Below are 27,016 nucleotides of genomic sequence, written 5' to 3'. Positions count from 1 at the left end.
GCTTTCTTTGACTTGGTCTGCTTTTTTCTCCTTTGATCTGTCCTCTTATGACTATCACGAGTTTAAATTCCTTTCAGTACAGCTTCTGAACGCATTAATTAGCATGAAAGGGGTAAGGAGGCAACTTCTCATTTTCTTCTGCATCCTTCCCTCTTAAAAAGCAGCAGAAAAATCTGTTATTTCTTGATTAATTACATGTGCTCTGAGAGACAGGCCAACACCTTTTTACCTGCCCAATAAATACAAGCTCCTACAGTGGGCAGACTGTTTCTAGATTCAAACATGTTTTGATCTAAGTCTGCTTATTTTGTTACAGAGGACTGCTATTTTTGCATGTATGTGCTATAGCTTTGTTTAGGTACTCTTTTTGCACCATTTCAACACTGTGCAAAATAGTATATATGGACCAAAACTGTGACAGAAGTGTCTTAGATTAAGGTAAGTACAGTTTCATTCTATACTGAGAAGCAAATACTGCAACAAAAAGAGGGTACATCCCATGGGCTGCAGAACAAATGAAGCCTTTGCCTGTGTTAACACTGTAGTCATTCCATTTACAAGGTCAGGCAAGAAATGGCAGTCTGTGATTGATTCAGAGGTCTGGGCACTGTGATATACCAGCAGTTAGTTACTGCTAAAAGAGCAAGGAGATAAAAGAACCATGTTCTGCTTGTCATTTGTCCTAATGAATCATTAATCTGAGTCTCTCTGTCCCTCTACAAATTTTTTTAAGTTTGAAGGATTAAGCACTTTTAAGTTTTCACTTGTCTTTGAAGCTGTGCACGGGGCTCTAAATATGGTAAAAATGGCTGACAGAGTCAAAAGAAAATAGGAAAGAACAGATAGTGGAAGTGACCAACATCCATTTCATTAGAATTCATATGAAAAGTATTAACATTGATATTTTTTTAGCTAGTGTGGGCCTGCTTCTGTATTTTTCCTAATTATGGTAAAAATCTGACCTGTCTATATATTTTTCCACGGTAGTGCCTAGTGACCGAACCAGAGGCAGTGACCACAGACTGAAACACAGGCTGTGCTGTCTGAACATCAGGAAACCCTTTTGTCTGTGAGGGTGACTGGGCACTGGCACAGGCTGCCAGAGAGTTTGTTGAGTCTCCTCCACTGGAGATCTGCAAAAGCCATTTGGACACAGTCATGGGCACCCAGCTCCAAATGGCTCTGCTGCAGCAGGGGGTTAGACCATAGGGCCTCAGAGTGCCTTCCAAACTCAGTCATTCTGTGATTAGTGCCAGAAGGGTCTAGTTGGTTTTGCTAGACCTGTTAAAAGTTTGAAGCAACACAGTTTTTGCAGAGGGGAAAATAAAGGGTGCAGGAAGAAGGAACAGTGAGGAGCATAAACTTGCTAATTTGGGCAAGTTAACCCAGATGAACTCAATAGGAATTTCAAAGGTGAAAGAGATGCAGGGAAGTTTCTGTAAATATCCATGTGTGTAAAACTGTAAGTGGATGCTATCACAGTCTGTCAAGTTCCCAAGAAACATGCCAGCCCTTGTGCATTCTGAAATGTTGTAAAGTTCCTTATCAAATCATGCGTTTTCCTGAAGAAAACCTTCACTTCTGGAAGAGGATGGTAACTGACGCTTGCTTGATCAAGCTGCTTGATCTTGTGAGAATCAAAACACTAATAAAGAAAATGCACATGATTTCTTCATGTAGAAAAAGGGTCTCTGACCCTTACTTGCCTCAAGTGATGTGTGGGGTAAAATGTCAACTTGAATATTATGTGTTTTGAATGAATCTCTTGTTAATAGTATAGCAGGAAAGATAAAAAACTGAAACAGCTTTGTCATGGATCTGTGGTGCCATCTGGAATGTAAATGCATAATGCTGCTATTGAGGATTTGTATGGATGAGGAGATGAAACACCACATCCTGCTTTTGATCTCAATCTTTTTACAAAATGTTATTTCTGTGATGTAGTGCTGCTAACTCCATCAATGCAAAGTCACTGGGATTGACGCATGGATTCCAAAGGTGTTACATTTTCAAAGATAACTATTCAGGAGAAGAGGATGGAAGAGGAGCACTTTGGAGAACCCCCGAAGTAACCCAGCTTTTTTCTGATAGCCAGACTTGTGGCAAATCCAGGACACTCTGATGAATCTTGGTGAAAGGTAGGAAATGAGTACTTCTGGTGTAACTGAAAATAACAGGCCTGACCTTTGAAAAAGAATAGCTGTTGGTTGGTTTTGTGCTGTTGACATTATGATCCCATCTTTCTAGGACAAGATCCTGGGATTTTTATTAATTTACTTCCTTTAATTGATAATTCTTTATCTCTGGCATTTGAGGCTTCCTACAGCACACAGAGCAAAGAAAAACAAGTATGACACCTGATTTAGTTTTGAGTTTTATGGGAAATTCAGTGGAAACTCACAGATATTTCACTGCTAAATCTACATTACCAGTAACACAGTACAGTAAGAGAAAATAAGGAATTATATCCCTTTCAGTTAATCCTGGGGATCCTTGTCTCTCCATGGTTTGGGGACTTATTTGAAGGAGGCTTCCATGCTGAAAAATTCCACTTTAGGCTGGATTTGAAGCTTTTTGAAAAGAAGCTATTCCTTAACTTGCTTCTACCTTGACTGCAGGCCCCTCCAGGGAGCAACATGTTCTGTAGACTGCCTTGCACAAGCACCACAAATATGTTCGTCCTGAAAGCCTGGTTCATGACAGGAACTTCTTCAAGTAATTTTCAAATGAAGCAGTGGTCCTTACTGTCAGACCCTTCTCCCTCTGCTCCACCTCTGAATCTACAGTAAAGAAGGAATGATAGTCTTAATCCTGTAGAAGCTGTGTCAAGAGGATGCCATGATTAAAGTGGTGCCTTTGTTACTCTACCACGTTTTCCTAAAGAAAAATGTTTGATCAGCTTTCTGGCAGTTTTCCTTTGCTCCTACTTTATCTGCGGTAAACTGGAGATTCTGAGCCCAGGGGATTGTTCAGATTTGTGGGGCTTTCTCCATGAGATGCAGAATGGTCAGCCATGGGTGAAAAACTTTTGGTTGCAGTTGAGTGCTATCAAGGTGAGGTTGAATTTCTTCCCTTGCATGTAATTTCAGGAGGCCGTACCTGGATTCAAGAAAATGATAGTGCTTTCTAAAGCCTCACAATCCTGTTTCCACTGAAACTAACTTTGCTAACAGTTTTGGGGTGAGAAACTCCTTACAGATGGGCTGCTGATTTAGGCCTCTGAGGCCATGGCTTGAAGAAAATTAGTATAGTCAACACTGACTACATTCTTAGAACTTGGATCAAAAGAGTTCTTTGCAATAGGTTGCTCAGGGAGGTGGTAGAGTCACCATCCCTGAAGATGTCTCAGAGGCATGTGCACTGGGTTATGTGGTTTGGATTTGGAGGAGACAGTGGCAGTGCTGGGTGGATGGTTGGACTTCATGATCTTAAAGGTCTCCTCCAACTTTGATTATTCTGTGATTCTAAGTAATCCCTGTTATAATAGTCCAGTGAAATTTAACTTGGAATGTTTTACTTCAGCTGCAGCTGAAGTAAAAGCAGTTCCAAAATGAATACAAACACTCAGTACTTCAGCTCTGGACATGAGGGGAACAGACTTCCAGCTGCTCAGGGAATTAGTGAGTAAGATACCCTGGGAAGATACCTGCTTTTGCTGGGTGCGGGGGTCTGTCAGTGCTGGTCATATTTTAAACAACATCTTCTAAAGGTATAGTCGGAAGTCAAACAGGGGAGGCAGAAGATGGCTTGGCTGAGCAGGAATCTTCTTTGGGAGGTAGAGGCAAAAAAAGGAAGATGTAGGATCAGCAGAGGCAAGGTCAGGTGACGTGGGAGGATTACAGAAATGCTGCTCACCACTGCAGGGAGAAAATTTGTCATGCTGAAGCTCAACTGGAGTTGAAGCTGGCCCCATCTGAGGGGAACAGTAAAAAGCTTTTTCACATATATTAATGGCAAAAGGCAGTGCAGAAATAATATCAGCCTGTTACAGGATGAGGATGGTCACCTCAAAAACAGGGACATGGACAAGGCAGAGATGTTAAACACTTTCTTTGCCTCTACTTTCAACACCAATAAGGGACAAAGGGGATCCCACTGCCTGGAGCTAGAGGACCATGGCTATGAGAATGATCAGCTCCCATGATCCTGAAATTGTACAAAATGTCCATCATTCAGCTGAATAAACACATCACGTGATGGGTGATCAACTGGCTGATGGGCTGCACAAAGGGTTCCAGTGAATGAGGTGGCATCAGGCTGGTGACCTGTCACTAGTGGGGTTCCACAGGGCTCCACCTTAGGGCTTAGGTGCTCTTCAGCGTCTTAATGATTTGGATGCAGGACTCAAACCCTAAGTTTGCTGAAGACATTAAACTGGGAGGAGCTGTTGAATTCTTTGGAGGCAGAAAGGCCCTGCAGGGCTACAAATTGCAGGTGACAAACAAATGAAGTTTAACAAGGAAAGGTGTCAGATTCTGGCCCTGAGATAAGACAACCCTGGATGTGTGTATAGACTAGGGAATGAGGCTGAAGAGCAGCACTGCAGGAAGGGACGTCAGGGTCCTGGTCTGTGGAACGTTGAACATGGTCAGCAGTGCCCTGGCAGCCAGGAGGGCCAGCCGTGTCCTGGGGGGCATCAGCAACAGCACCACAGCTGGGCAAGGGAGGGGATTGTCCTGCTCTGCTCTGCACTGGAGCAGCCTCACCTTGACTGCTGGGGGCAGTTCTGGGTGCCACAATAAAAGAGGGTAATGAGGATGCCTCCTGCCCAAAGGAGGGTGATGAGGAGGATGAGGGGTCTGGAGGGGAAGCCATGTGAGCAGTGGCTGAGGTCACTTGGTCTGTTCAGCCTGCCTGACAGGAGATCTCATTGTGGTCTTCAGCATCCTCATGAGGGGAAGAGGAGGGGCAGGCACTGATCTCTTCTCTGTGGTAACCAGTGACAAGACCCAAGGGAATGGCCTGAAGTTGTGTCAGGGAAGGTTTAAGCTGGATATCATGAAAATGTTCTTCACCCGGAGGGTAGCTGGGCACAAGAAGAGGCTCCCCAAGGAAGTGGTCAGAGCACCAAGCCTGACAGCGTTCAAGAAACATTTGGACAACACTCTCAGGACGTGATGTGACTCTTGGGATGGTCAGGAGTTGAACTTTGGTGATCCTGATTGACCCTTTCCAATTCAGTTTATCCCATGATTCTCTGATTTGACTTCTTTTGTGCCATTAGACAGATACATAGCAACAAGATAACAGTGTGTCCAAGGGACTAATACTATTTAGTGCATTTAGCAAAGAAAATAAAAGTATTTCTCACAAGATCCTGTTCAGCCTAGTGGGAACCAGGGGAAATTTCCAGCCTGAGTCCTGACAGAGCCAGTTCTGAGCTCAGACTGGGCTGCTCAGGACTTCAGCCATTTGGGCCAAGAAAGCCCCAAGGATGTTGTCAGCCCAACCACGCCGTACCATGTCCATGTTGCCAGGCTATCCTCATAGCTTCAGCCTGAGCTCTCTCTCTTTCAGCTTTGCTGGTGCCTCACCCCAATACCATGCACTGCTGTATCTCTTCTATTCCTCCTGTTGATGCCAGAGATGCTGTTTGGTGCCCCAAACCTGCTACTCCCCCTGCCTCCAGCCCTGGTTCCACAGCCTCTCAGTGATCCTCTGCTGAACTCAGTCATCTTTGTCAACTTCTTTCCTGTGCTTTGCTGCTCCAAAATGTATGCACAACCATGGAGCAGAGGGAAACAATCACCTTCATTGACCTACTCCTTGCTCCCTGTTCTTCCAGCATAGTGTGCCACTAAGTGCCTTGTTTGCTGCCATGTCAAAATAAATTTGTGACAGGGCTTGTAATAAAATACAGAACTTTAACAGGATGCCAGAGGTGGAAACTGCATGTATTAAACTTTTCCCCATTCTTCCCACTTCCAGCAATACCACTTCCATTTTATAAAATGAAGAGTTATTTTAAGTAGTGGAACACTGCAGAAGACTGAAGAATAATACTCCTAGAAAAATCTAAATTTTTCAATTGTTAAGTTTGAAAAGGATTTTGTCAGTCTTACTACTAAGACTTTGCATACTCAGGTGTGCTTCTTCCAATACGTGTTCTTCAATCAAGCCTCCAGAGGTAGTTGATTTATTAATGGTTCAGCTGATTCCCTGTAAGTTAAATTAAATTTTTAAATGCTTCTTCTTATAAGACAAGAAGTAATTATTTCAGATGAATGATTTAAGTAAACTCAGCTGAACAGAGGAAGTGTTTAAATGGTGAAAATTCCTGAAGATTTTAAGTAAGGCAGATATGATATTCCTAATAGTTTGAAGGCTTTAAAGTGCTACATATTTTTCCTTTCAGTGTTTCTTTCTGAATGTTATTCAGCCTTTTCTCCCTTAAATTCTGTCTTCCCCCGACAGAGTAAAATTACAAAAGAAACAGTGGTTTGGATAAAGACTCTTTTTTATTCTTATAAATAGAGTATTTACTCAAAGTATTTGCCTCGGGAAAATTGGAGTGTGGGACAGAAGGGGACCTCAGGAAGTCATCTAGCCTATCCTATTACTCTGAAACACATGTATTTAGATCCTTTACTGTGTGTTACCTATTCTCTGATACTTCTGTGTTTTCATGTTCTGCATTCATAGCCTGCATTGTATCTTAACAGGCTACAATGAAGCTTTTTCCCTGTTACATAACTGTCTTTCTGTGAATGACATGAATTACCAGTTGTCTTAACAAGAAAAGGAATTAATCATGTTTTCTTCATCTCATACTATTATGGATTTGAAGGCTGTTCTCATGCCCTGTAAAAATTTTTGTCTTCTAAACCAGGCAAACTTTATTTCTTATACTTTTTCCTTAATTTCTTAATTCTCTCCTTTATGTTCCATTTAATTCTTTGCAACTCATGTACTTCTTCCAGTTAAAGCCTTGCAAGCATTGTTATGTCCTCTGTATTACCATTGTTGTCTCCTCTATATTACCATAACACAGAAAGACATTTGGTATTTTTAATACAGGGTTGCATTTGGGATTCTTACTCAGTTTGAAGTCCACTATAGCCTTAGGTCTTCCTCTACTACTCATCAACCGTTCTCCATTTTTTGTGGGTGTATTTTGCTTTTTACTTCTGATATCTAGGACTGCATTTCTCTCTACTGTATTCTATTACTCATATAACTTTTACCTTTTTTCAGGTTTGTTTATTTATTTATCTTAATCCAGCACTGCTCTATAGAGTACCTGCAAACCCTTCAGCTCAAAACTGTATTCATTTACTTGTGCTTTCAAATCCAACTTGTTTACTGAAAATACTGGGTATGACTTCCCCAAGTAAGCATTTGTGAGCTGATGCCTCTTTTTTAATGATAGTTGCAGTCTGCAGTTGGGGATAGAGTTTCTATCTGCTGCACACATGCTTCATGGTAATTTAATTTAGACCATGGTTTGCCTATTTCATTTAGCACAGCCCTCTGGGACTCTACTGAAGACTTGCATAGTCAAAATGCAACTTCAATACCAAAATAGTATGGTAATGGTTACTGCTCTAATTTGCATGTAAATTAATTACTTTCTTCCTTTGTTTCAAACAGTCCAACCCAAAACTTCTGTTCTTTTGTAAATCCTAATAATAGCGAGTTTGGCAAAAATAAAACACTTCCAAGTGTCCTTGAGATGCTGTCAGAGGTCTCATGTAGTCACACCACTACATTGTGCTCTCTGTACCTTCTGGTTTGATGTTTCAGGATACGGAGGGAAGGGTAGGTTAATGTTGACTTTTCTGGTTTAGTTCTAATCTTGCTTCCTCTTATTTTTCTCTGTTGGAGTTGATCTAAAATAATTAAAAATCCAGCTGATAGGACAAGTATGGCTCCTGCCATGTAGAAGCCTGCTCTGTAATCTCCAGCCATGTCCACAATCAGACCTGGAGAGAAACAAATGACAGGAATGTGATTGATGGAGAACAGGCTAATGTAAATTAGCTCAGCAGTGTGAATATATCCTCTTGCAAAGGCAGTGTGCTGGCTACATACTTGTCTGGCAGATTTCTACACCATGAGCACATGGAATATCACCCCAGTATAGCATTTTTCAGTTTGAAACAAAATTCATGTCTCATTGTTTTTCATATGTGAATTGCTAGTGAAACAATATATTACACAGTTTGAAGCACTTTCTAACCTAAAGTGTAGCAGACAGTGCAGGTACTGGCAGAAAAAAAAGACAGACCATGCAGCTGTGTATGTGAGCAGCTCCATGTTCTGTGGTATAGCAGTTGCTGTAATTTGGACCATAACTACAGCATGAGTGAGTTTAAAGAAGGAAAGGAGATTCATCTGCTAGAGACAAAATTGGAGAATTTGTCTGACATGTTATGGGTTTCCAGTTCATAATTTTACAAAGAGTCACAGATTTTAACAAAAAGACCTTGGTTTTCAGGGACATTGAAGCCAACCAAAATATGTGATGCCATTGTGTGTTATACTGAAAAATCTCTACAGTACAATGGTACAGTAGTAGCACTGCAGCAGTGTGTCAGCTGCCCTGTCGGTATGATGGCACATTCCTTCGTGGGCTGATGAAGGTTGCTTGCAAGCAACCTTATGGAAAGTTTGTCCATGTTTAGGGTGTTCCCTAGTTCATATTCTAAACTAAGATCAGCCCTATATAGGCACAGGAACCATGAACTCAAATCTTTTAGATTTTACACTCAAAGGAGGAGAGGAGAGCTTGAGAGGCACTTAGGGTTCCCTGCTCTTCCATATCTTCTTTGTAGTTTACTAAATATACAAAAAGGGGCCACACTGATTCCCAGATAATCAGTACTAGTGACCAGCCACTATATACTGTATTTTATTCAGATCTTTCCAACACATTTTTGATACTGTTGTGTTTCAAACCCTCTACAAATCTTCCTGGTTCCTGTATTTTCAAAAGTGAATTAAAATGTTCCAGTATTCAGTCTGACTCATTTGCAGCCCATTAGCAATGTCATTACCACAAAAGTCACTTGTAGTGCGTGAACAATGGTCTTTGGATGAGGACTTATGAGGACTCACATCTGCACTGTACAACTCACACTCAATTTTTTTTTTTAATTTTTTTTTTTTTGCCGTATCACTTTTTAAAGCCTCTACAGCTTGCAGTTAGTTTGTCTTGCATTTTTCCAAGATGACTATATCTTGTTGCCAGCCCATAAATCCATGTGCTGTCTCATTGTCTGCTCTCTCTTCCCACTGTTCTTATGTGCTGCCTTCCCTATTTATTATACTAGTTGGCTCAAATGCTGTCTAAAACCAGCAGGCATTTCTCTGAATATTTCCTTGAGGTTTGCATAGCCTAATGTTTCAGACTGTTCAATTTGAACTTCTGTAGAAACCCTCCCAACAATACCAACATTTGTGCAATATCAGTAGTCTCACATTTCAGTTTCTTCTCTGAAAGTGTGTGTCTGCTGCTTGTCCCAAAGGCACACTTTCTTAGCTAGATAGTTGGAGGCCATCAAGTGGCATTATGTGGGATTCAGGAAGCAGGACCACCATGTGAACCCTGCCTTTCATCCCTCCTTTCTTGTAAAGGTTTCTCTAAAATCACACAGACGAGAGGGAGCAAGGTATTTTGGAGAGGATTTAAACTGACTATTTGTTTTTATGTACTTCTTGGTTCAGATACCCCCGAACTAAAAAAGGGGGAAATTTGAGTGCAGATCCAAATCTTTTCAGTTTGGATTACCATTCCCCTTTCTTCTTTTAAACTGTATTTGGCAGTGAGTTGTCTTAACTTACCTGCAAGAGGAGGCCCCACAAAACCTCCAGTGCTTCGAATAAGCATGAAGAGTCCGAGGGCACTGTCAAATTCTGTCATGCCTACAACATCTGCTAGCACTGTAATGTGAATGGCGACTGTTGTACCAAAGAAGAATCCATAGAAGCCAGTGAATATTGCCAAGGAAAGGTAATTGTTAGCCAGTGGCAAGAGCATCAGGGAAGTACTGATCAATGTAATCGCCATTGCCAGCAAATGAATGGTTTTGGTAACATGGAGGTTGGCATACCAGCCACACAGCAATCTGCCTCCAAAGTCCACCATAGCCAAAATGGATAGGAGGGATGCAGTCCATGATTCATCTATTCCCAGGCTGTAGCTAAGTGGAACTAAAAATAATGGAGGAACAAAAAAACTCATAGCAGCTAATATACCAAAAATGGCATAAAGTACAAATTCTGGTCGCCTCATAAGCATCCAGTTGAAGGTTTTGTGTGTGATGGGAGACTTATCTTCTTTGTCTATCCTGGATGCACCGTTGCCAGGTGGTATTTCAGTTTCAAAATGGCTGGCCTCAAGGAAGCAGCTGCTTGCCAGGGGTCGCATCAGTATTCCACAGACACAAACATTGAGTTGGATGGCACCTATGATCAACAGGGCACCTTTCCATCCATATTGACTAATCAACCACTGGAAAAATGGCCCAAACATGAATGCAAAGGCACATTCTCCAGCACTGGCAATAGCATTGGCCAAAGCCCTTTTCTTGGAGAAATAGTGGCTAACAATGCTAATGGCTGGTGTCCATGAAAAAGAAATGCCAAGACCTGAAAAACACCAATAGAAATAGCACTGGTTAGACACTATTGAGGTGTTTGGTGAAGGTGGAAATTAAAGCAGTCAGTGCTTCTACATTTGCAAAGTTAAAAAGTGTTAGAAGGAAAACATTTTTGCCTAGAAGAAGCAGGAGCTTAGCTGGAGTAGGTGTAAGGGTATATTTGTGACATTACAATTGTACATTGTATATATCCAGGTGAAAAAGCAGAACATATGGTATATACATTATTACATTCTCACTTAAAAAAAAAAAAAAAAAAAAAAAAAAAGAAGTTGGTTTCACAGCTTTGCTAGAGCATGAGAAATCACATGGTCAAGGGGTTGAAGCCAGGCAGATCCCAGTGTCCATGCTGACTGTGTTAAGGTTGGTACTAGGTCAGACCAGCAGGTTAAGCTGAGCTGTGTTCAGGGTAGACAGTGAGGTGGGACATCAAGGAAGCTGGTATATTGCCTCTATTTGTTCTTCATTGTCTTGTTCAACTGCTTTGAGCAAACTTAAAATCTGCTCTAACTTAGGGTTATTTTGATGGCTCCCTGACTCTTTGGCAGCCCAGGACTGCCAAAGGGTTCAAATTCCAGACATTTTCTCGGGCACCCAGTGCAGAATTTGGAATGGTTTATTTTATTCCCTGCCAGCTTTGCTTCCCGTTCCAGGAAAATCTGCTAGCTGTTTTTTCTGGCCTGGTTTTGCCTGGAGTAAAGGAGTAAAGGAAAGGATTGGAATAAAATGAAAGCCTGTGACTCTGTTCAAAACATAAGCTGTTTTTACTTCAGTACCCTTTATGAAGTTTTTTTAAACCCTCATAAAGCTCTTATCTCTGAATGAAAAATAAAACACTTAATTTTTTGCTTGCATATAATTTGCAAGTGTAAATCATTGGCATCTAAATATTTGTCTTCTTTGTAGTTGCAGGTTGCCTGTACAGATTCTTATTTCCAGAGTGGAACAGGAGGGAAATCACTTTTAAAGAGCATTGCTTTTTCTGGCTGCTCATAAAGTCAAAATAGATAACAGATTTTAAAACTCCTACCACTAGCACCCTCAAATAAGTTGCTTGTGGAAGAAAGCCATAAAGCCATAAATTCATACCCTGTAGGAAGCCAGTTGTTGCATACATCCAGACCATGTTGAGTCCAAAAAATCCCAATGCCATTCCTGAAAAAGCCAGAAGTCCTCCAGTGATCACAACTGTCCGATGGGTATATTGTACACACAGTGAACTGGCAACAGGGGCTGGATCAGCAATAAAAATGGAGAAAGAAAAATACATTAGGAACATTAATCTGATCAATATGGCCAAATAAATAAAACATTTTGATGAGGACTACCGTTATAATGCTTGACACAAACAGCCTTAATTCTGCTGGATGGGGTAGGAAGTCAATCAAAATTTCAAAAATTGTATCCTTGCTGATACAGAAATTACTGTTCCTGAGGCACAGATCTGAAAATATATGCAACATATGTAGACTCTTTTAAAGGGAAAGATAATTTTAGTGCCTTCCTTGTAGTAAGACACTTCTACTGATTTTCATGTAAAACTACCAACAAGACAGAACCTCATGGACTGTTTTAGCAGAAAGTGAAACTTTAGCCACAGAATCTATAGGTTCATCTATAAAAACTGTACTACTGAGAATGTGTTATTGATATGTCTGGCATGAAAAGTTTCTGGAGAAAACTAACTTTTGTTTTCTAGAATTTTGCAAAAAATCAACCCTTAATGGAATTTTAAAAGTTTATAAAGGACCAAAAATTAGGGTTTATTTTGTGGTAAATCTTTTTCGTAAAAATGACAGCTCATTTTTTAAATCTTTATTTAGTGGTACAGTTTCTCACAACAGAGTGCAGAGGCTGTTCTACACAAAGGCAAAGGTGCAGGTGGTACAGATCTAATGGTGCAGCAGCTGCTTTGGTCTCTCGTCACTGTCTGGAAACACCTGAAATGTCAAGGATATTTTTGCTCAATTAAGGATAGTTTTAGTGTCTGCCTGTTTTTTTCCATCAGCATCACAAGAGTCGAGGTCAAGGCCGTAGGATTTCTTTAAATGGCCATGACCACTAGGGGGTTCCCAAGTACCACCTGGCATGAACCAGCTCCCTACAATCTCTGAAATATCCTGGACCTGCAGTTCATGCATAAAACGGAATTCAGTTAACGGGGAACACATTTCTCAATTGAAATAAGTAGGAAGACAATTATTAAGAGAGAGCAGCCAGCAAGGAAGGTTTCATAGTCCTTTGTAGGGGCAGGTTATTGTACACTAACCAGTGCTAATGAGAATTAAGAGAACGTGGTGGCTAGGATGAGTGAAATAAACGTGACAGAGTACTAGTTGTTGCAAAATCTGCAGCATGTACATTGTCTGACAGCAGAAAGACCTGGCAGGAGTTATACGAACCTCAAATGTGTCATCAGCTTTTACAGCAAAAATCTGATCATTTTATAAGCATGTAAAAATGAAAATGAAATTATGTTATTATCTTAAGATGTAATTGATGACACATGATAAAGTACATACAGTTGGTGAATCATAAAATATGGTGAAAAAAAGAAAAGTAGACACAGGATAACATCCAGGAATGTTCCTGAAGACAAGAAAAAGATCTGCAGCTGGAGCAGAAATATTACCAAATCTCAATTCTTAAATAGCAAATAAGAAGAATAAACAGGCAGGAATTAAACATGGAGTAGAAAGAGAAAGAAAGAAGCCAGCCACAGAACTGGAAATGGGTAAAATAGCTTGACTCCAGAGTCTGAAAGGACAAGGGCAACACACAGAAAATGCACAAGCAATGGAAAGGGATGACAACAAGAGTACAAAGAGAAAGGTGTTGGGAGGTGTACAGCAGTACCGAGAGAAGGCTGGTGAAGGTGATGGGGACAATCCTTGCTGTGGTAAGCTGAACAGCCTGTTGCAAGTGCTGACCTGGGGAGTGGAAGCACATGCTCTCCTTTGACACAAGAAACAGACCTGCTGTTGAAAGGATCCAAATAGGAAAAAATAATAATTCAGTGATCATCCTTCATACTGAGCCAAGAGACACTTAAGGTTTCCCAGAGATAGACATTAAGAAAGACTAAACCAGGACTGGAAACATGCTCAAAGAACTGGAGGCTCAGGTGATCTTCCTCAGGAAGTCTTGTGGCCCTATAAATGAAGCAAAGGCAGAAGAAGATGAGGACAATTAGGTATTGACCTGAAACATTTATAAACTATTATGCAGAGGGGGTTTAGAATGTTTGACCACCAAGCTTTATTCAGTGAAAGAGGATTATTTTCAATGGATTTCAAAGGATGAAAAACAATTTCTGCTGAAAATTATAGCTGCCTTCCTTGAAGTAGGCTGGCCTCTCACATGGCTAGGCATTTTTTTTTTTTTCTGGTTTATACTTGATATTGTTGTGTCATATGCTCTATTCCTTCATGCATTCCTACACAATATAACTATATACTATAACAAAACAAAGCTTAACTAAAACAGGACTGTTAAGTTTTTCCCCCCTATGCTGGCTTTTTCTTCTCGTGAAGATCAAATGCTTGAATGACACAATAGTATCACAATATGTCAGTGATACACCTATTTTGTTAACCAAATTGATAGATTACCATTTATTCATTTCTGTGATCTGTGAAGCAGGTTTTTCAATTTTTTTTTCAGTTAATTATATCTGTCACTGCAAAGCAGGCATCAAGGATAGCAGTCTACGGAACTGATAAAATCTTTTCAACTCATTACTTATTTTATCTTTTTACTTTGACTTTGGGTTACTCTTTTTTCCTTCTGAATACATTTTTCAAAGAAAGATCAATTGCTCTTGATGTTTGGAAGTACTGTATTTCCAAGCAATAATACTGATAGGTGTGGACTGAGTAGGATGCATGTAATTATACAGTGTCTATGCAAAGAAGTGTCTACAGAAACAAAATTATGATAGCATTTATTATGTAAGGATATTTACCTATTGCAACCATATATCTCTATGAGAATATGCAGAACAGACTTCTCAAATTCTGTACAGTTCAAGTCTGCACATGTTTGGAATGCTCACAACATGTGAAGGATCATGCAGTTTACAGGGCACTAAGAACTCTCTAAACAACCAAGCTGAGTCAAATGCAGTGTATTTCCCATTTTTCCCTCCTTAATTTGGTGTGATGTGGTATTTGACCTCACTGCCTTTGACTGGGACAGTTCACTCTATCTTCCCCTACTCTCTGCTTGTATGGTCATGTCTTTATTGAGTTCTCTCTGTGAGAATAGATTTTTTTTTCTTTTTAACCCTGTGAGTCTTCTGGTAGATCAATAACTTGGAATCATAGTAAGAGGGGTGGAGGAGACATAGAATTGGTAATACATGCAAAGAAAGGGGATCTTGGTGAAGATAAAAAGAAGTGGGAAATAACAGGACTGAGAATAATTTTGGTAGCAGATGGCTTACCTGATGGATGGAGTCACAATCCTTTTATTTTGAAGTACTTTGAAAAAGTGACAGTCACTCTGAGATCAGTGAACTTGCACAAACTGTTTAAGAACTTGATTCAACAAGCTCTGTGGCTATCAGAATTATCTCTAATGAGTTTAACTCAAAGCCAGTAGCAGAACTTAATCATGAGTTTAGGTACATGTTGTTTTTTCAAGCAATGAGATTCCTGTGTCTATAGAGTTTTGTTACTAACCCATTCCATATATGAGACAGTAAATACCAATTTTCTGAATTTTTTTGCATTTTTTGTCGAGACAGAAGAAGGAAGCCTAGACCTTACATGTTTCTGGAACTGGGTTTTTATAAGGAAGATTTCCAAACTTTCTTGGGTAGTTAACATTAAAATAAAATGCTAGAGGAGTACTACTACCACCTACCTCCTAAATGAAAGACGGCAATAGTTACTGATGTGATCCAGGAAGTGGTGCTTGCAAGTTCATCAAAGTGCTGCTGGATTTCAACAAAGAACAGACCAAAAGTCTTGAGGACAGCAACAGTGAGGCCCATCACCATGAAGGCTGACACTACCACAACCCATCCATAGCCACCGTCTGGTGGATTGCTGTCTTTGGCCTGCATCTTTGCTAATTCTTAGATCTTCTCTGGGTTTTAGGTTGTTTTTTCTTTGGTTTTTTTTTTTTTTTTTTTTTTTTTTTTTTTCTGGAGTGGTAGTGATGGTGATGAGGTTTTTTAACAGATCTGCAAATTGGTAGAAGGCCCATTGTTAAAGAAATTAATTAAAATATTCTAGGAATGGCTTACACAAGTAATTATCAAGTTAAAATACAACATTCATTACAGAGGTTTGACTGGGTAACAGAGGCCTCAAGAGACAGAAGACTGAATAAAGAAATTTTTAAAAAATTCAAGTACAGAGTTAAAAAAACAAAAGAAGCATGCAGATGTAAACAAATGAGCGACGACAACGGGAAAATATTCAGACATGAAGATTTTCAAAGATAGAAGAATTTTAGGGTCCTCAACATTTTAGCATTTATAAATATTAATCATTCCTACAACACCAAGCATTTTTGCCAAAATGGTGCACATCCATCCTTGCAAAGATAAATTCATAGGCAAGAACATCTTATTAAGCACAAAACTGAAAAACATATTTCCCCTTAAAAGTTTGGTGATAAACACACAGCAATCACGCAGTGCATGGAGGACATGGGATCTGGGTAGAGGGAGAGAAACATTCATACATTCTTCTGGCTTCTTCATGGACACTAAATTCTAAGCAGGCATATTGTACAAGATACAGAAGACCAAAAAAGACCTATCTCAGGAGGAGAATGGGAAACTTGAGATAGCTGAAGATGCACTATACTTAAAATTATCTACCCTGTGTGCACCTGGGAAAAATGAGCTGCATGAGGGAATCCATACCACTTGAAATTATCCAGTACAAAGAAGCAGTCACTAGTCCTGTGATTTGCTCCCTTGAGGTGCATGATCTCAGGAGGATCTGAATCACTGCAGCAGAGTGGGGAAAAGAAGCCAAGAAAGCCTTGTAGGGATCAGAAACCAAATCATTCTACTGCCCCATGTCTGGACTGACATGGCACTGGACACATTTGCACATCTTAAAAAATCTTAGAACAGCCACAAGAGAGGGAGGGACTGCCTTGTGTTGAGGTCTGTATGAATCAGGTTTTCATTCCCACAGTTTCTGGGATAATCTTAAGCAAGTTGTTAGATCTTGCTGTGCCTGTTTTCTTAGTTGTCAAATGTAGCTAATACTTTCCAAGGTCATACATTTTGTAAAGTTGGAAGCATTAATACTTGTATTAGTACTCAGTTTACTATAAGAAAATACAGAAATTATATCAAGCTGCAGCTGTAGCATTCTGACAATGCTGAGTTCAAGTAGCATGGTCATAATTTTGTTTGAGGCTTGGAAGAACACAGAAAGGACACAACACTCAAGCTAAATGAGCCTGCCTAGGGAGAGTGATACTGATATTTCTGCATTCTGCATAGACATGCCTGGGCAAGGGATTATAATTTGGGCCACAAGACAGATAGAAGAAATCCTGATGCTTACCAGGCAACACCCAGACTAAAACAGGCATGATAAAATCTGCATGACACCACCCAGCACCCTTCACTTTCATTAGGCAAACTCTGTCCCAGGAGGAGAATAAATTGAGCCTTACTGCTTACAAAAATTAAATGAACAGCGTGTTTCCTTATGACAAACACATCTTTTATGTCACAGCTCAGAATTCATCCTTCAGTTCCTTTTAATGATCACAGTGTTTCATGTAATTCCAAAATGAAATTACTATTTCAGTTGCATTATTAATTAATGAGGTAGTTATTTTCCAGCAGCCCTATGGATTTGAAAGCAGTGCAGCTGCATACTTTAGGGAATTGTTGGAATGCCTGAACAGGGTAAAAGAAAGCATAGATATTACAATAAGGGAACATGTTTCTGACACCATTCTTTGCTTTCTTCCTCCTTCACTTGCAAGAGAAAGTTTATTATAAGATTATGTAATTGCAAACACCCTAAGCTGAAAAAACCTACATAGGATCTCCTTTTGCTCTTAGTTCTTGAGTAATGGTAAACGCTAAGGTATTAATATTTTCACTTACCCATTTTGTCCCTGGAACTAACTTTCTAAATAAAAAGGAGGAAAGACCTGTAGGGAACTGCTCCTCCAGTTGTGCCTCATCATACACAACGTCCCTCAAAAATGTAAAGCTGCGCCTAGAAGCATAAACATTCTGTCTAGCATGCCACTGACTCCTACCTCCAAAATTTCTTGTGGCTGCTGGAACAGATGTCCTGTGAGACATGGACTTAAATCAGGAAAGCCTGTGCTTGGTGTGTGCATCAGCAAAAGCAGACAGCTCCGTTAATAGTGTTATTATGCTCATGGCAAATTTTGCCAGCAAGAACATGCAGGCAAGAGTGCAACTTTTATCTTTGCACCTGGATAGCTACAAAGACACTTTCTGAGGCACTGGGGCTGTTCCTCTATTCATGCTCTACAAGTTCTCCAAGCTATTTCTGTTTTGATTCATGCCAATGATTCAAAAAGCTTATCAGACAATAATAAAAATAAATTATAAAATGCTTATCTTATTGCTTCCATTTTAGGGTGCCACATAAACTTGTGAAGACGGATACTTGTTCTACTTGGTTATCTTGTGCTCCATGTTCCAATTTACTTTTTCAAAAGAGCAAATGAGTTGAATACATTTGCTACACATTGCAAAACAACATGGTGGTGGAGTCAAGAAAAAACTGTTGTTAATATGAATCCTAAATTTCTTGTTTTCATGCAACTCATACTTAACACTCTCCAAATAAGTGTATTCACTCTCTCTGAATGGAGGCTGAGTGGGATCCTTGTGAGCTAGTGATACTTTACAGATAGAGGTTCCCCAAGAAGACCAAAAAGGGCAAGTATTAAGTTTTTCCACACTTAAAGAAATGTGATAATTGTAATGGGGGTTTTTGGTTTGGGTTTCCAGTACAAATATTGTACTATTACCTTGAATTTGGACTTAGAGAGAAAAGGAAGAAAAACATACTTAATATACATAGACACAAAAGTACTTTTACCAAAGGCTGATACGTTGAAACAGGAACTATGTAAAACTAAATACAAAATATAGCTTTAATAATATAACAACAGATTAAATAATATAGTCTTGTTTTATTGGTAGCATTAGAAGAAAGATGGAAAAAAACAAAGAAATCAATTGTTGTTTTTGCTGAAACTTCCTCCACACATGTGACTTGGTACACAAGGAAGGAACAGGCTATGTTTGTCACATTCAGATACCTTATTATTTTAATCTAACACTCAGACTGGTTCTGCTGATGCTCACCTGTCACTAGAGCTTCCACTAAAATGGAGTCGTACTAGTTACTGCTCCTCAGACACAAATTCAGGAGGAACTCTTCATTAAATTTTCCTTTCTAACTTCACAGCATTATCCGCAACAATTTTAGGAGTCAGTCTAATCAGTATGATCTATAGCAGTTTATTGACAAAGCTTATTAGGATGGAAAAGAGGGGCTGAATGCTATGAGAAACCAGTTAGAAGTAACAAAAATCAAATGCAGCATGAAGAAATTACCTTATTAAGATAGCCAAGGCTTGTATGGGATATTAAGCTCTTCCTTCACCTTCCAGTTGTGTGTAAGTTCTTGAGTTGTGCTGCAAACCACCAGGTCATCTTTCTCTTGAGCTACCATCTGGCTAGCTGAACAAACCAATTTGTCTCCTTCAGGATGTGTAAGCATTGGATTTTATAAGAATCCCCTCGTCCCCTCCTCAAAAGTCATTTGACTCCACCCATACTCAGAAAAACAAAGTTCTGTCCTCACTAGAGATCAGAGAAACAAAATCAGGAATGGGTGGAGGAAACTTACAAGAGGAATGCAGATTTTATTATCTGCACTATAGTTACACTAGCCTTGGACTGCTGTCCATGTTTTCTACTGAACTCAACTATTGGACCAACCAGGAAGTTCAGATGTGTCAGCTGACTTCAAACTCCCTTGTGTTCTGGGGCATTTACTGCAAATGTTTATTCAAATTTGAAATTCATTTGTGGCTTCCCTATGCTTGTGCTGTTGGGCAGATGTTGGCTACAGTGAGCATCACATAGCCTGCAGCAACTACAGAAGTTACAGGAAGCTCTAATGTGCTTTCCTGAGCATGATATATGTATATTTGAACCCTTCACCACACCAGAGCAGTCCTTTACTTGTGTGATTTAAGAGCCCACAGTTAAATACTGCTGGTCCTTGTAAAACTTTTCTCTCCCAGCTCTCACTGCTGGTTTATTGGAACTTATTCCCTTTCCTACCAATTTACCTTGCGCTAAAGTTGTGGTGGCTATACTGCTACTGTAATTGTTGGTGGGGGGCAGGGTAGGCTGTTGCCTTCCTCTAGCTACCTGTTGGGTAGCTGTTGGTAGGCTGTTGCATTTTGTAGTATTTTTATTTACATGTTTGTGTACTTACTTCATTACTTGATTAGTAATCTGTGTAGTTTGTGTGTGCTAAGGGAAGTATAAATATGCAGTTGACCTGCATAACTAAGAAACAGATACATTTCATATTTTTTGCATATTTGCATGCGAAGCCAGCATGTTTGTAACGTGACATTCTGATTTTCTTTTGCTGGGAAAATTCTCTAGAGCTATGTTTTATGGCTGGAGAAGACAAAATCATGGCAAAGGAAAATTATGGGGTAGTTTTTGAAGTGGAATTAGTGTGCAGTCTTGACAGAAAAGTTGTTGCCACTCCTGCTTCACCTTCTTGCTACCACGTGGGTTTTCATGCAGTGAACTAGACTGGTGAACTGATGCTGTGGGTCACTACACTGGGGCAGTTTCCCAGTTTGGCAAAATTAATTGTGTGCTTTTACAATGCAGAAGGCAGAAAGAAGTGGCCAGGAATGAAACTTGACAGGTGAGACTGCTCAGTCCAGAGAAGAAATTGTTGTATACATGGTGGTTGTATACAATCAGTGTATTCACATGTCCCATGAGCCCACCACATTCTGACCCATGATGTTGCCAGGCACAGGGGTGTGACTGATTGGCCTGTACTTCTACTGGTGTTCTTTACTGCTTCTCTAAAAACAGCAGTTATGCTTCCCCTTTGCCAGTCACTGACAGCTCCACCAGCTTCACTGCCACGACTTACTTCTCAAATGTGACACTGTGGCTCAGCCACTTCCTCTGCCCATTCCCTCAGAACCCATGGCTCACCCAGTGAGCCTCCTGCTGTATCTGCCTGACTTCCTCATTGTTGGGATGCTTGGAATAGGTGGCCCTTGAATATTGTATTACAGTCATGGGAATTCAAGTCTATATACAAAATAATGAAGACTGGAATATTTCACTGGTCAGTCCATCAGATTATTTTTAATATTATATTCACTGATATTACTGGGGATTATGTGCAAAGGAATATTGTCATGGCTTATCATGACTCTGCCTTAAAATCAGAATGGTCTTGCAGGACTACACTGATTGTTCATTTTCTACAGTCTTTCCTACGAAATACATTTAGTCTTTACTCATACCATTTAGTTTGGGTTATCCAGAACTACTATTATGCATTAATACCATAGTAGATTCTGCTAATCTGATCAGGCTAAAATATTTTCACAATTTTCTGTGTGAACAGACATACAGAAATTTTATGCTATACCTGTGTACAGTACTTCTCCTTAATCATCTATTGGTTTTCTCCACATGTTAAATTTACAAATAAAATTTAACTTATTAATCTTATTTCTACTTTAAAAGTAAGAAAAAAATGTACACTGCACTTCTATTAAACTGCTTACATTATTTCTTGTTCAACATTTAAGCATCTTAGAAAACTCGTACGATAACTTTCATGTTTCCATTCATACACTGGAGGAAAAAAAGTTTATTCCAGATGGCAAGAAGAGTCACTTCTCCTCAGATCTAGTTTGTCAGTTCAGCTTTCACTAATTCCAAGGGTTAGCTTCCACTTTAAGTGCTTGAGTAAGCACAAAATACAATCACAGGTAGACTGTTCCATTAAATATTTGGTGTAGAGTGAAATGAGAATCTCCCTGGAACATCTGTACGTCAATAACAGTTATTCATGATTATGAAAAGATTATGCTTAAATGCTGTCCAGTCAAGTCATAAACAAATATTTAACCATTCAGGATTTAGTGTGTCTTGGCTTTTATTACTAGGCTCATAGAATGAAATCGGCAATGGTTGAAACAGAGGCTCGATACATGTATTTGTAAAACGCCTTTTTCTCAGTATTCTCAAAACTGAAAGTAGTCATTGTGTTCTCTGCTGCTGTAAATAATTTCAGCTCCACTGAGTTCAAAATTACTTCACTCCTTTCATCACCAGAGAATTTCTTCATTGATTTCTCAATGGGAACAGGGCTGTCTTTGAAGAAGACACAACATACCTACCTATTGTCTATTGTTATCGCAGTGTATATAAAATGTGGGAAACAAGTCTCTGAAATGAAATTTTTATTTAAATAAACTGCACAAATGTAGATAGCCAGCCCGGCATAAATACACACAATTTTGGCAAAGTCTCCTCATAGTCAGCTGTGCTCAGATGGAAAGGCAGAGAGCTTATTAAAACCATGCCTCCTGCATTCATCAGTCTTTTGTGGTGACCATGCTTGTCCTTCTACTTGGAACTACCTGCTCTTATCACATACATCCTCTTTTTTTTTTTTCCTGACCAAAGCCTTCTGACAGCATTGATAAACAGATAGTAAGCCAAGATAAAACGCTCCCAGGTCATATGATCCATTAGCTAAGAGAATATTGATTGAAATGACTGAATCAAAATGACTGTGTTTGATCTGTGGTGTTAAATGATTACTGATGTAATACAGGTAGTCTGATCGTAAATTTTTTGAGGACTGTGTGCAGGAGAGATAGCATATGAAAAGATTGGAAAACTGTTATGTAAGAAATAAACAGGCTGACATCACTGCCAAAATAGCTGACATGGGATGATAAATGAACCTGGGTAACATATGTGGATGAGTACAGAGGCACTTAATGTCTTGAAAGAAAAAAATAATTTAATCTTGATGTGATTAGAGAAGAAGAACTAGGGTGGTGATTCAGTTGCATAAAGTTAGGATGACAAAGGATGCGTGTTTTGTGGAGACAGGATAGCTGGCAGTGATAGCTGGCAGATATCAGACGGACTAAAGAGCAGAAAGAGGCACCAAATAAGCAAGTGAGTGATTAGGGTTTGTCAGAAGCTGTCAGACTGTAAAAAGTGAACTATTTAACAAATAAAAGAAGAATAAGTGGCTTGGTTTTGGACTGGTTCTGGTTATCTGATTACTAGTTTAACAAATTCTTATTAGTTTAAGATTGACTGAAGCTTTACAGGCTTAGAGCAAATGAAGAAAAAGCCTTTTGTCCTAAAATTACAGTAAGGTATGCTGATTGCTCCCTTCTCCAGGGAAACATCAATCCCTGGACTCCCTTCATAACATCAATCCCTGGCCTCCCTATATATGCTTAGCCTGCATGGAATGGGGGGCAGAGCATCTACAGGTAAGAAGGTGACATAGAGTCTGACTTGGCTGCAACTGGAGGGTATATTTATCTGAATAAAGGTTGTTTGTTTTGTTTTTCAACAAGCAATAAGCAGTTCATTTTCTCTGTGTAATTCTTGGTTGTCATTATAGCTTCAAAATTATAGGGTCAGAAGAAGAAGGGGACACAGGAAATGAGTACTGCTAAACAGGGAAGAGAGAAATGCACTGCTTAAGCTTACCAAATCAAAATGGTTAAGTACAGTGCTGATGCAAACAAGTCTCTCTGTGCCCTATCAATCTAGCATCTGTGGATGGCTTCTTCCACTTCCTGTTCTGAAAAGAGTGACCGGGGTTTAATCATTCTGCTTTAATTATAGCATGAAGGTGAAAATGCCCAGTTCTTGGGTATGTCTGGAGTGTCAATAAGGCATTTTCTGTCTTCGTACCTTAGGAGAGAGATGGATATGGTTGGCTAAATTAGCCCTAAATGTTCCTGGTTGATGTCTGGGAAAGATTTTTAGAAGGATTCAGCTGAGAGCATGGACATTAAGGGATATAAGCTCATTAGACTTCCTGTGCTATTTTCTTAAACTAGCCTGTGACACACTGTGCTATCCATGGCTAGGTGCTATATTGTGGAGTTATGATAAAGTGAGGAAATAAAGTCCAAGAAGTGCCAGTTTCCTTGACAGCATGAAGTGTGCCTGTATAGAAGACTTTTCAGAATGGACAACAGCTTGTATTGAACTGAATACAAGACTACACAAGGCTACCCTGTATTTCTATCAGGATGGATTCTTGCACTTTCAATATTCTTGAAAATATTCTTCCTAGTTTCAGTTTTAAGACTGGGATGGCAACAGATAATGAAGAAGAATGTGTGCTGACTCAGAACAATACTGAATGCTTACAAAATTTGAAAGGCAAACATTTGCAGTACACAGAATAAGAACCAGGCCACAATTAAGGGATGGCAACTGGACTGTTGGTAGTAGTGCCCAAAAAATCCACCTTGAAGACAGGGCAGAAAATTGATTTAATATGAGCTTCTAGTTACAACACTGTGGCTAAAGGAGTGAGGTAACTGCTGGATATGTGGTTGAAGAGATGAAAGATCTGTGCCTGAGGGAGGAGTAAAGATCTAGCTCCATTGCAGCACCAAGGTTCAGTGATTCAACACAACCTTATGTGCAGGGAAGCAAGATTTTTCCAAGCCCACATCTGTCACTAAGGAAAGGCTGACATAACAGGCCCTGGAAACTCAGAATGTAAAATCTGATTCTTCTTCCTCACAGAGTTTCCTGCTGAGTCCAAATTTCATTGAAGACTGGTCTGTCAGAGAAGCTGTGGGACAATGAGTGGATGGCTGGAACATGCTGCAGTGACAGAACCAGATTCGCAAGACAACTGGACAGAACTGTCACTTCAAAGCTGTGGCAACATGCTGATGTTAAAGCAAATAAAAATATCTGCCTCCCTGCAGAGTAGCAATGACCTTACTTTTGTATGTGTCACTGATGTAGGTGCTGTAATGCTATTTCTTTTGGTTTAGCAATGCAGGTAGGTTACTAGAAAACTTGAAATCATCAGAATGGTTAACAGGAGGATGAAAGGGCTGGAAAATCACCAGTTTCTAAAACTTAAAGTTGAAGATGAATGTAAGAGGGGTCTTGATCAGGATGTATTAATACCTACAGTAGACTAGACATCTTGCAACAAAGGGATTTTCAATTTATTGGTCAATGATGTAATAAGATTTGATGGATAGAAAACGGAAACTAAGAAATCAATACCACAAGTAAGTCACATTTGAATAGGAAAGGTGACAATGGGAACAACTTACCTATTATTTCATCACTGTCTATTTTTAGTCAAAACTGAATGTTCTTCTGAAGATAGAAGAACCTTCTAGTTCTCTCGCCCTAGGGAGCTGATGGTGGCCTTAGCGTATAAAACATTAATATCTGTACTTTTCTGTTAAGCAAGAATGCTAACCTGCTGTGACTTAACTTATTTTTGCCACTAAACTAGAAAACAAATCCAACCCATATACCTTATCGATAAGGAATTGTCTTTTTACTTTTCCTGCTTAAAACAAGGTTTACAAGTACAATTAATGCTCAGTGAACATGGGATTTTCCTCTTTTGTGAGCTGACAAAATGAACCAGCTTGGATGGCAAGATACTAGGTTAAACACCAGCCTTCTTGACATAAAGTCAAACTGAATTTATGCTGAATAATTTGATTGGAAATCAGATCCAATTATCTTAATTGGTCATTCCAGACTAACAGAGCAATAAAGGGCACTGTGTTTGTTGATGTATTTGACCTTGATATTACAGTCATGTCAAAACATGTAAGCACTATAATTCCAGCCCAATTCTGCGCAGTGCCCTCCCAAATGCTGTGCTCAGAAGATAAAAGGGCTGTTGCTCTTTCAAACATACAAAGTCTTTCTCATCTAAACCAGAAAATTACTTCTGAATTTTGAATTGCCAGAATTTTAAAAATTGTTTTGATCTATAAGAATACGACTGTTACCAAAATTAGTATGGTCAATAATTTTTCTTAACAGGGGGTGGTTTAATGTTCAAATGTTGCCCAAAAAATAAAAGGAGAATAATAAGGAAAACAATTAAATTTTTCTACAGTTCCAATCCTCATGTATGTCTAGAGCCAAAAGAAAGGGCTACACATCAACAAATGATGCATAGCTCCTACTTCTCAAACTGTGCATAATGCTTCACATCAATAACATAGGCATAGTAGAATTGATGCAAAACAAAATATGTTGCTGGAGAGCCACTGGCCCTGCATAAAGGTGCTTAGGTAAGTCTTCCAGGAGTGGTGGCCCCCCAGTATTTCAACACTGATGATATTATCCAATAAATCAAAATAAGAGATGAAAGTCTGTATATGATTCCTTGATTGTCTTCTCTATATAACTTCAAGACCTACACAAGAATTTCAAAGGAGAAATAGAGACCTACACTCAATAGCAGGCCCGTCTTTCTTTAAAACCGTATTTTCTTAAGTATATTCATAGTACTAACTTAACATCATATAGGTTATTAATATGACATTGTCAAGGGCAGTTTCCATTCCATGACATATTGGGGGGGGTCACATTTGATTTTTCTGTTTTGTTTTGTTTTGTTATTTGTGTTGCAAACCTTTCACTGGACTAATTCTGCACTGGTATTTTTATGAAAAAAAAATTATATTGCAATTTTTCACAGCAGTTTCTAATGTAACATCTACTATTGAGAACCTAACCTGTAGGTATGTTTGTCTGCTTGTGAAGAGAGAGGTAACATAGATAAGTGAGACAAAAGCAGAAAGGAAGAAAAACTGAACAAAACAGAATAAACCAAGACTCTAAGCCTAGAACTATGTTACTGGGTCATAGCGTAATCAGGAGTTGTAAATCACAAATCGCCATCAATAATCTTGTCTGTACTGAGGATGCAGTGAAGCAAATCAGAAAACTCGCTAAGCCTGAGTATGGAAATTTCCGAAAGAACCTGGGGTGTGCAGAGAGTGTAGTCATCATATTTCAGTCTGCCACTTTTTTCAGACTTTTTAATTCCAATGAATATTGCTAATCCTATTAGTTTTCATTTGCCAACAAGGGCAGGGTAGAAAGGAGCAGTGTTCAGTGTTTACCTACACCACTAGATTTATTGAAACTGCCATTTCTCTAGATCATTATGTATTTTGTTCCCAGATTACATCACAAAGCAGCAAAAAGTAAGTGTCTTTTAGGATATCTTCAAAAATGGTGAAGAACACTGGAAAGCAGTATGGTAAACATAGGGAAAACGACCACAAAAAGGTGTCTGCCATCATTCAAAGACAGTGTGAGAACAGGCAGAAAT

General features: G+C 39.4%; 2 protein-coding genes across 2 annotated transcripts in view; one reads left to right on the top strand and one right to left on the bottom strand.

Annotated features, from left to right (window-relative positions):
- KIAA2026 (KIAA2026 ortholog) overlaps window positions 1-24,624 on the top strand; it is a 92,353-nt gene extending 67,729 nt beyond the window's left edge. The window contains exon 11 of the mRNA XM_041486085.1: window positions 24,433-24,624. The gene's annotated coding sequence lies outside the window, so the exon portion shown is untranslated. The remainder of the gene's footprint in view (window positions 1-24,432) is intronic.
- LOC121363621 (monocarboxylate transporter 13-like) lies at window positions 7,696-15,669 on the bottom strand. Its single transcript, XM_041486084.1, has 4 exons — window positions 15,468-15,669; window positions 11,691-11,834; window positions 9,784-10,590; window positions 7,696-7,922 (listed from the first exon to the last, which is right to left on the bottom strand). Exons 1-4 carry the CDS (start codon window positions 15,667-15,669, stop codon window positions 7,696-7,698), a joined length of 1,380 nt encoding a protein of 459 aa, XP_041342018.1.
- Window positions 24,625-27,016: the final 2,392 nt, after the last annotated feature.

The sequence above is a fragment of the Pyrgilauda ruficollis genome, unplaced genomic scaffold (assembly GCF_017590135.1).
Source record: "Pyrgilauda ruficollis isolate IOZ18807 unplaced genomic scaffold, ASM1759013v1 scaffold74, whole genome shotgun sequence".
Taxonomy (NCBI): Eukaryota; Metazoa; Chordata; class Aves; order Passeriformes; family Passeridae; genus Pyrgilauda; species Pyrgilauda ruficollis.
The sequence above is the reverse complement of the archived record's forward strand: the minus strand, read 5'-3'. Positions and strand labels throughout refer to the sequence as shown.

Excerpts from the sequence above, each read along its gene's own strand:
- LOC121363621 (XM_041486084.1), bottom strand. The coding sequence starts at position 15,669 with ATGCAGGCCAAAGACAGCAATCCACCAGACGGTGGCTATGGATGGGTT. Across the intron at positions 10,591-11,690 it reads AACAACTGGCTTCCTACAGG|GTCTTGGCATTTCTTTTTCA; the intron begins GTATGAATTTAT and ends GGTGTTTTTCAG. Across the intron at positions 7,923-9,783 it reads TGTGGGGCCTCCTCTTGCAG|GTCTGATTGTGGACATGGCT; the intron begins GTAAGTTAAGAC and ends GTTTCTCTCCAG.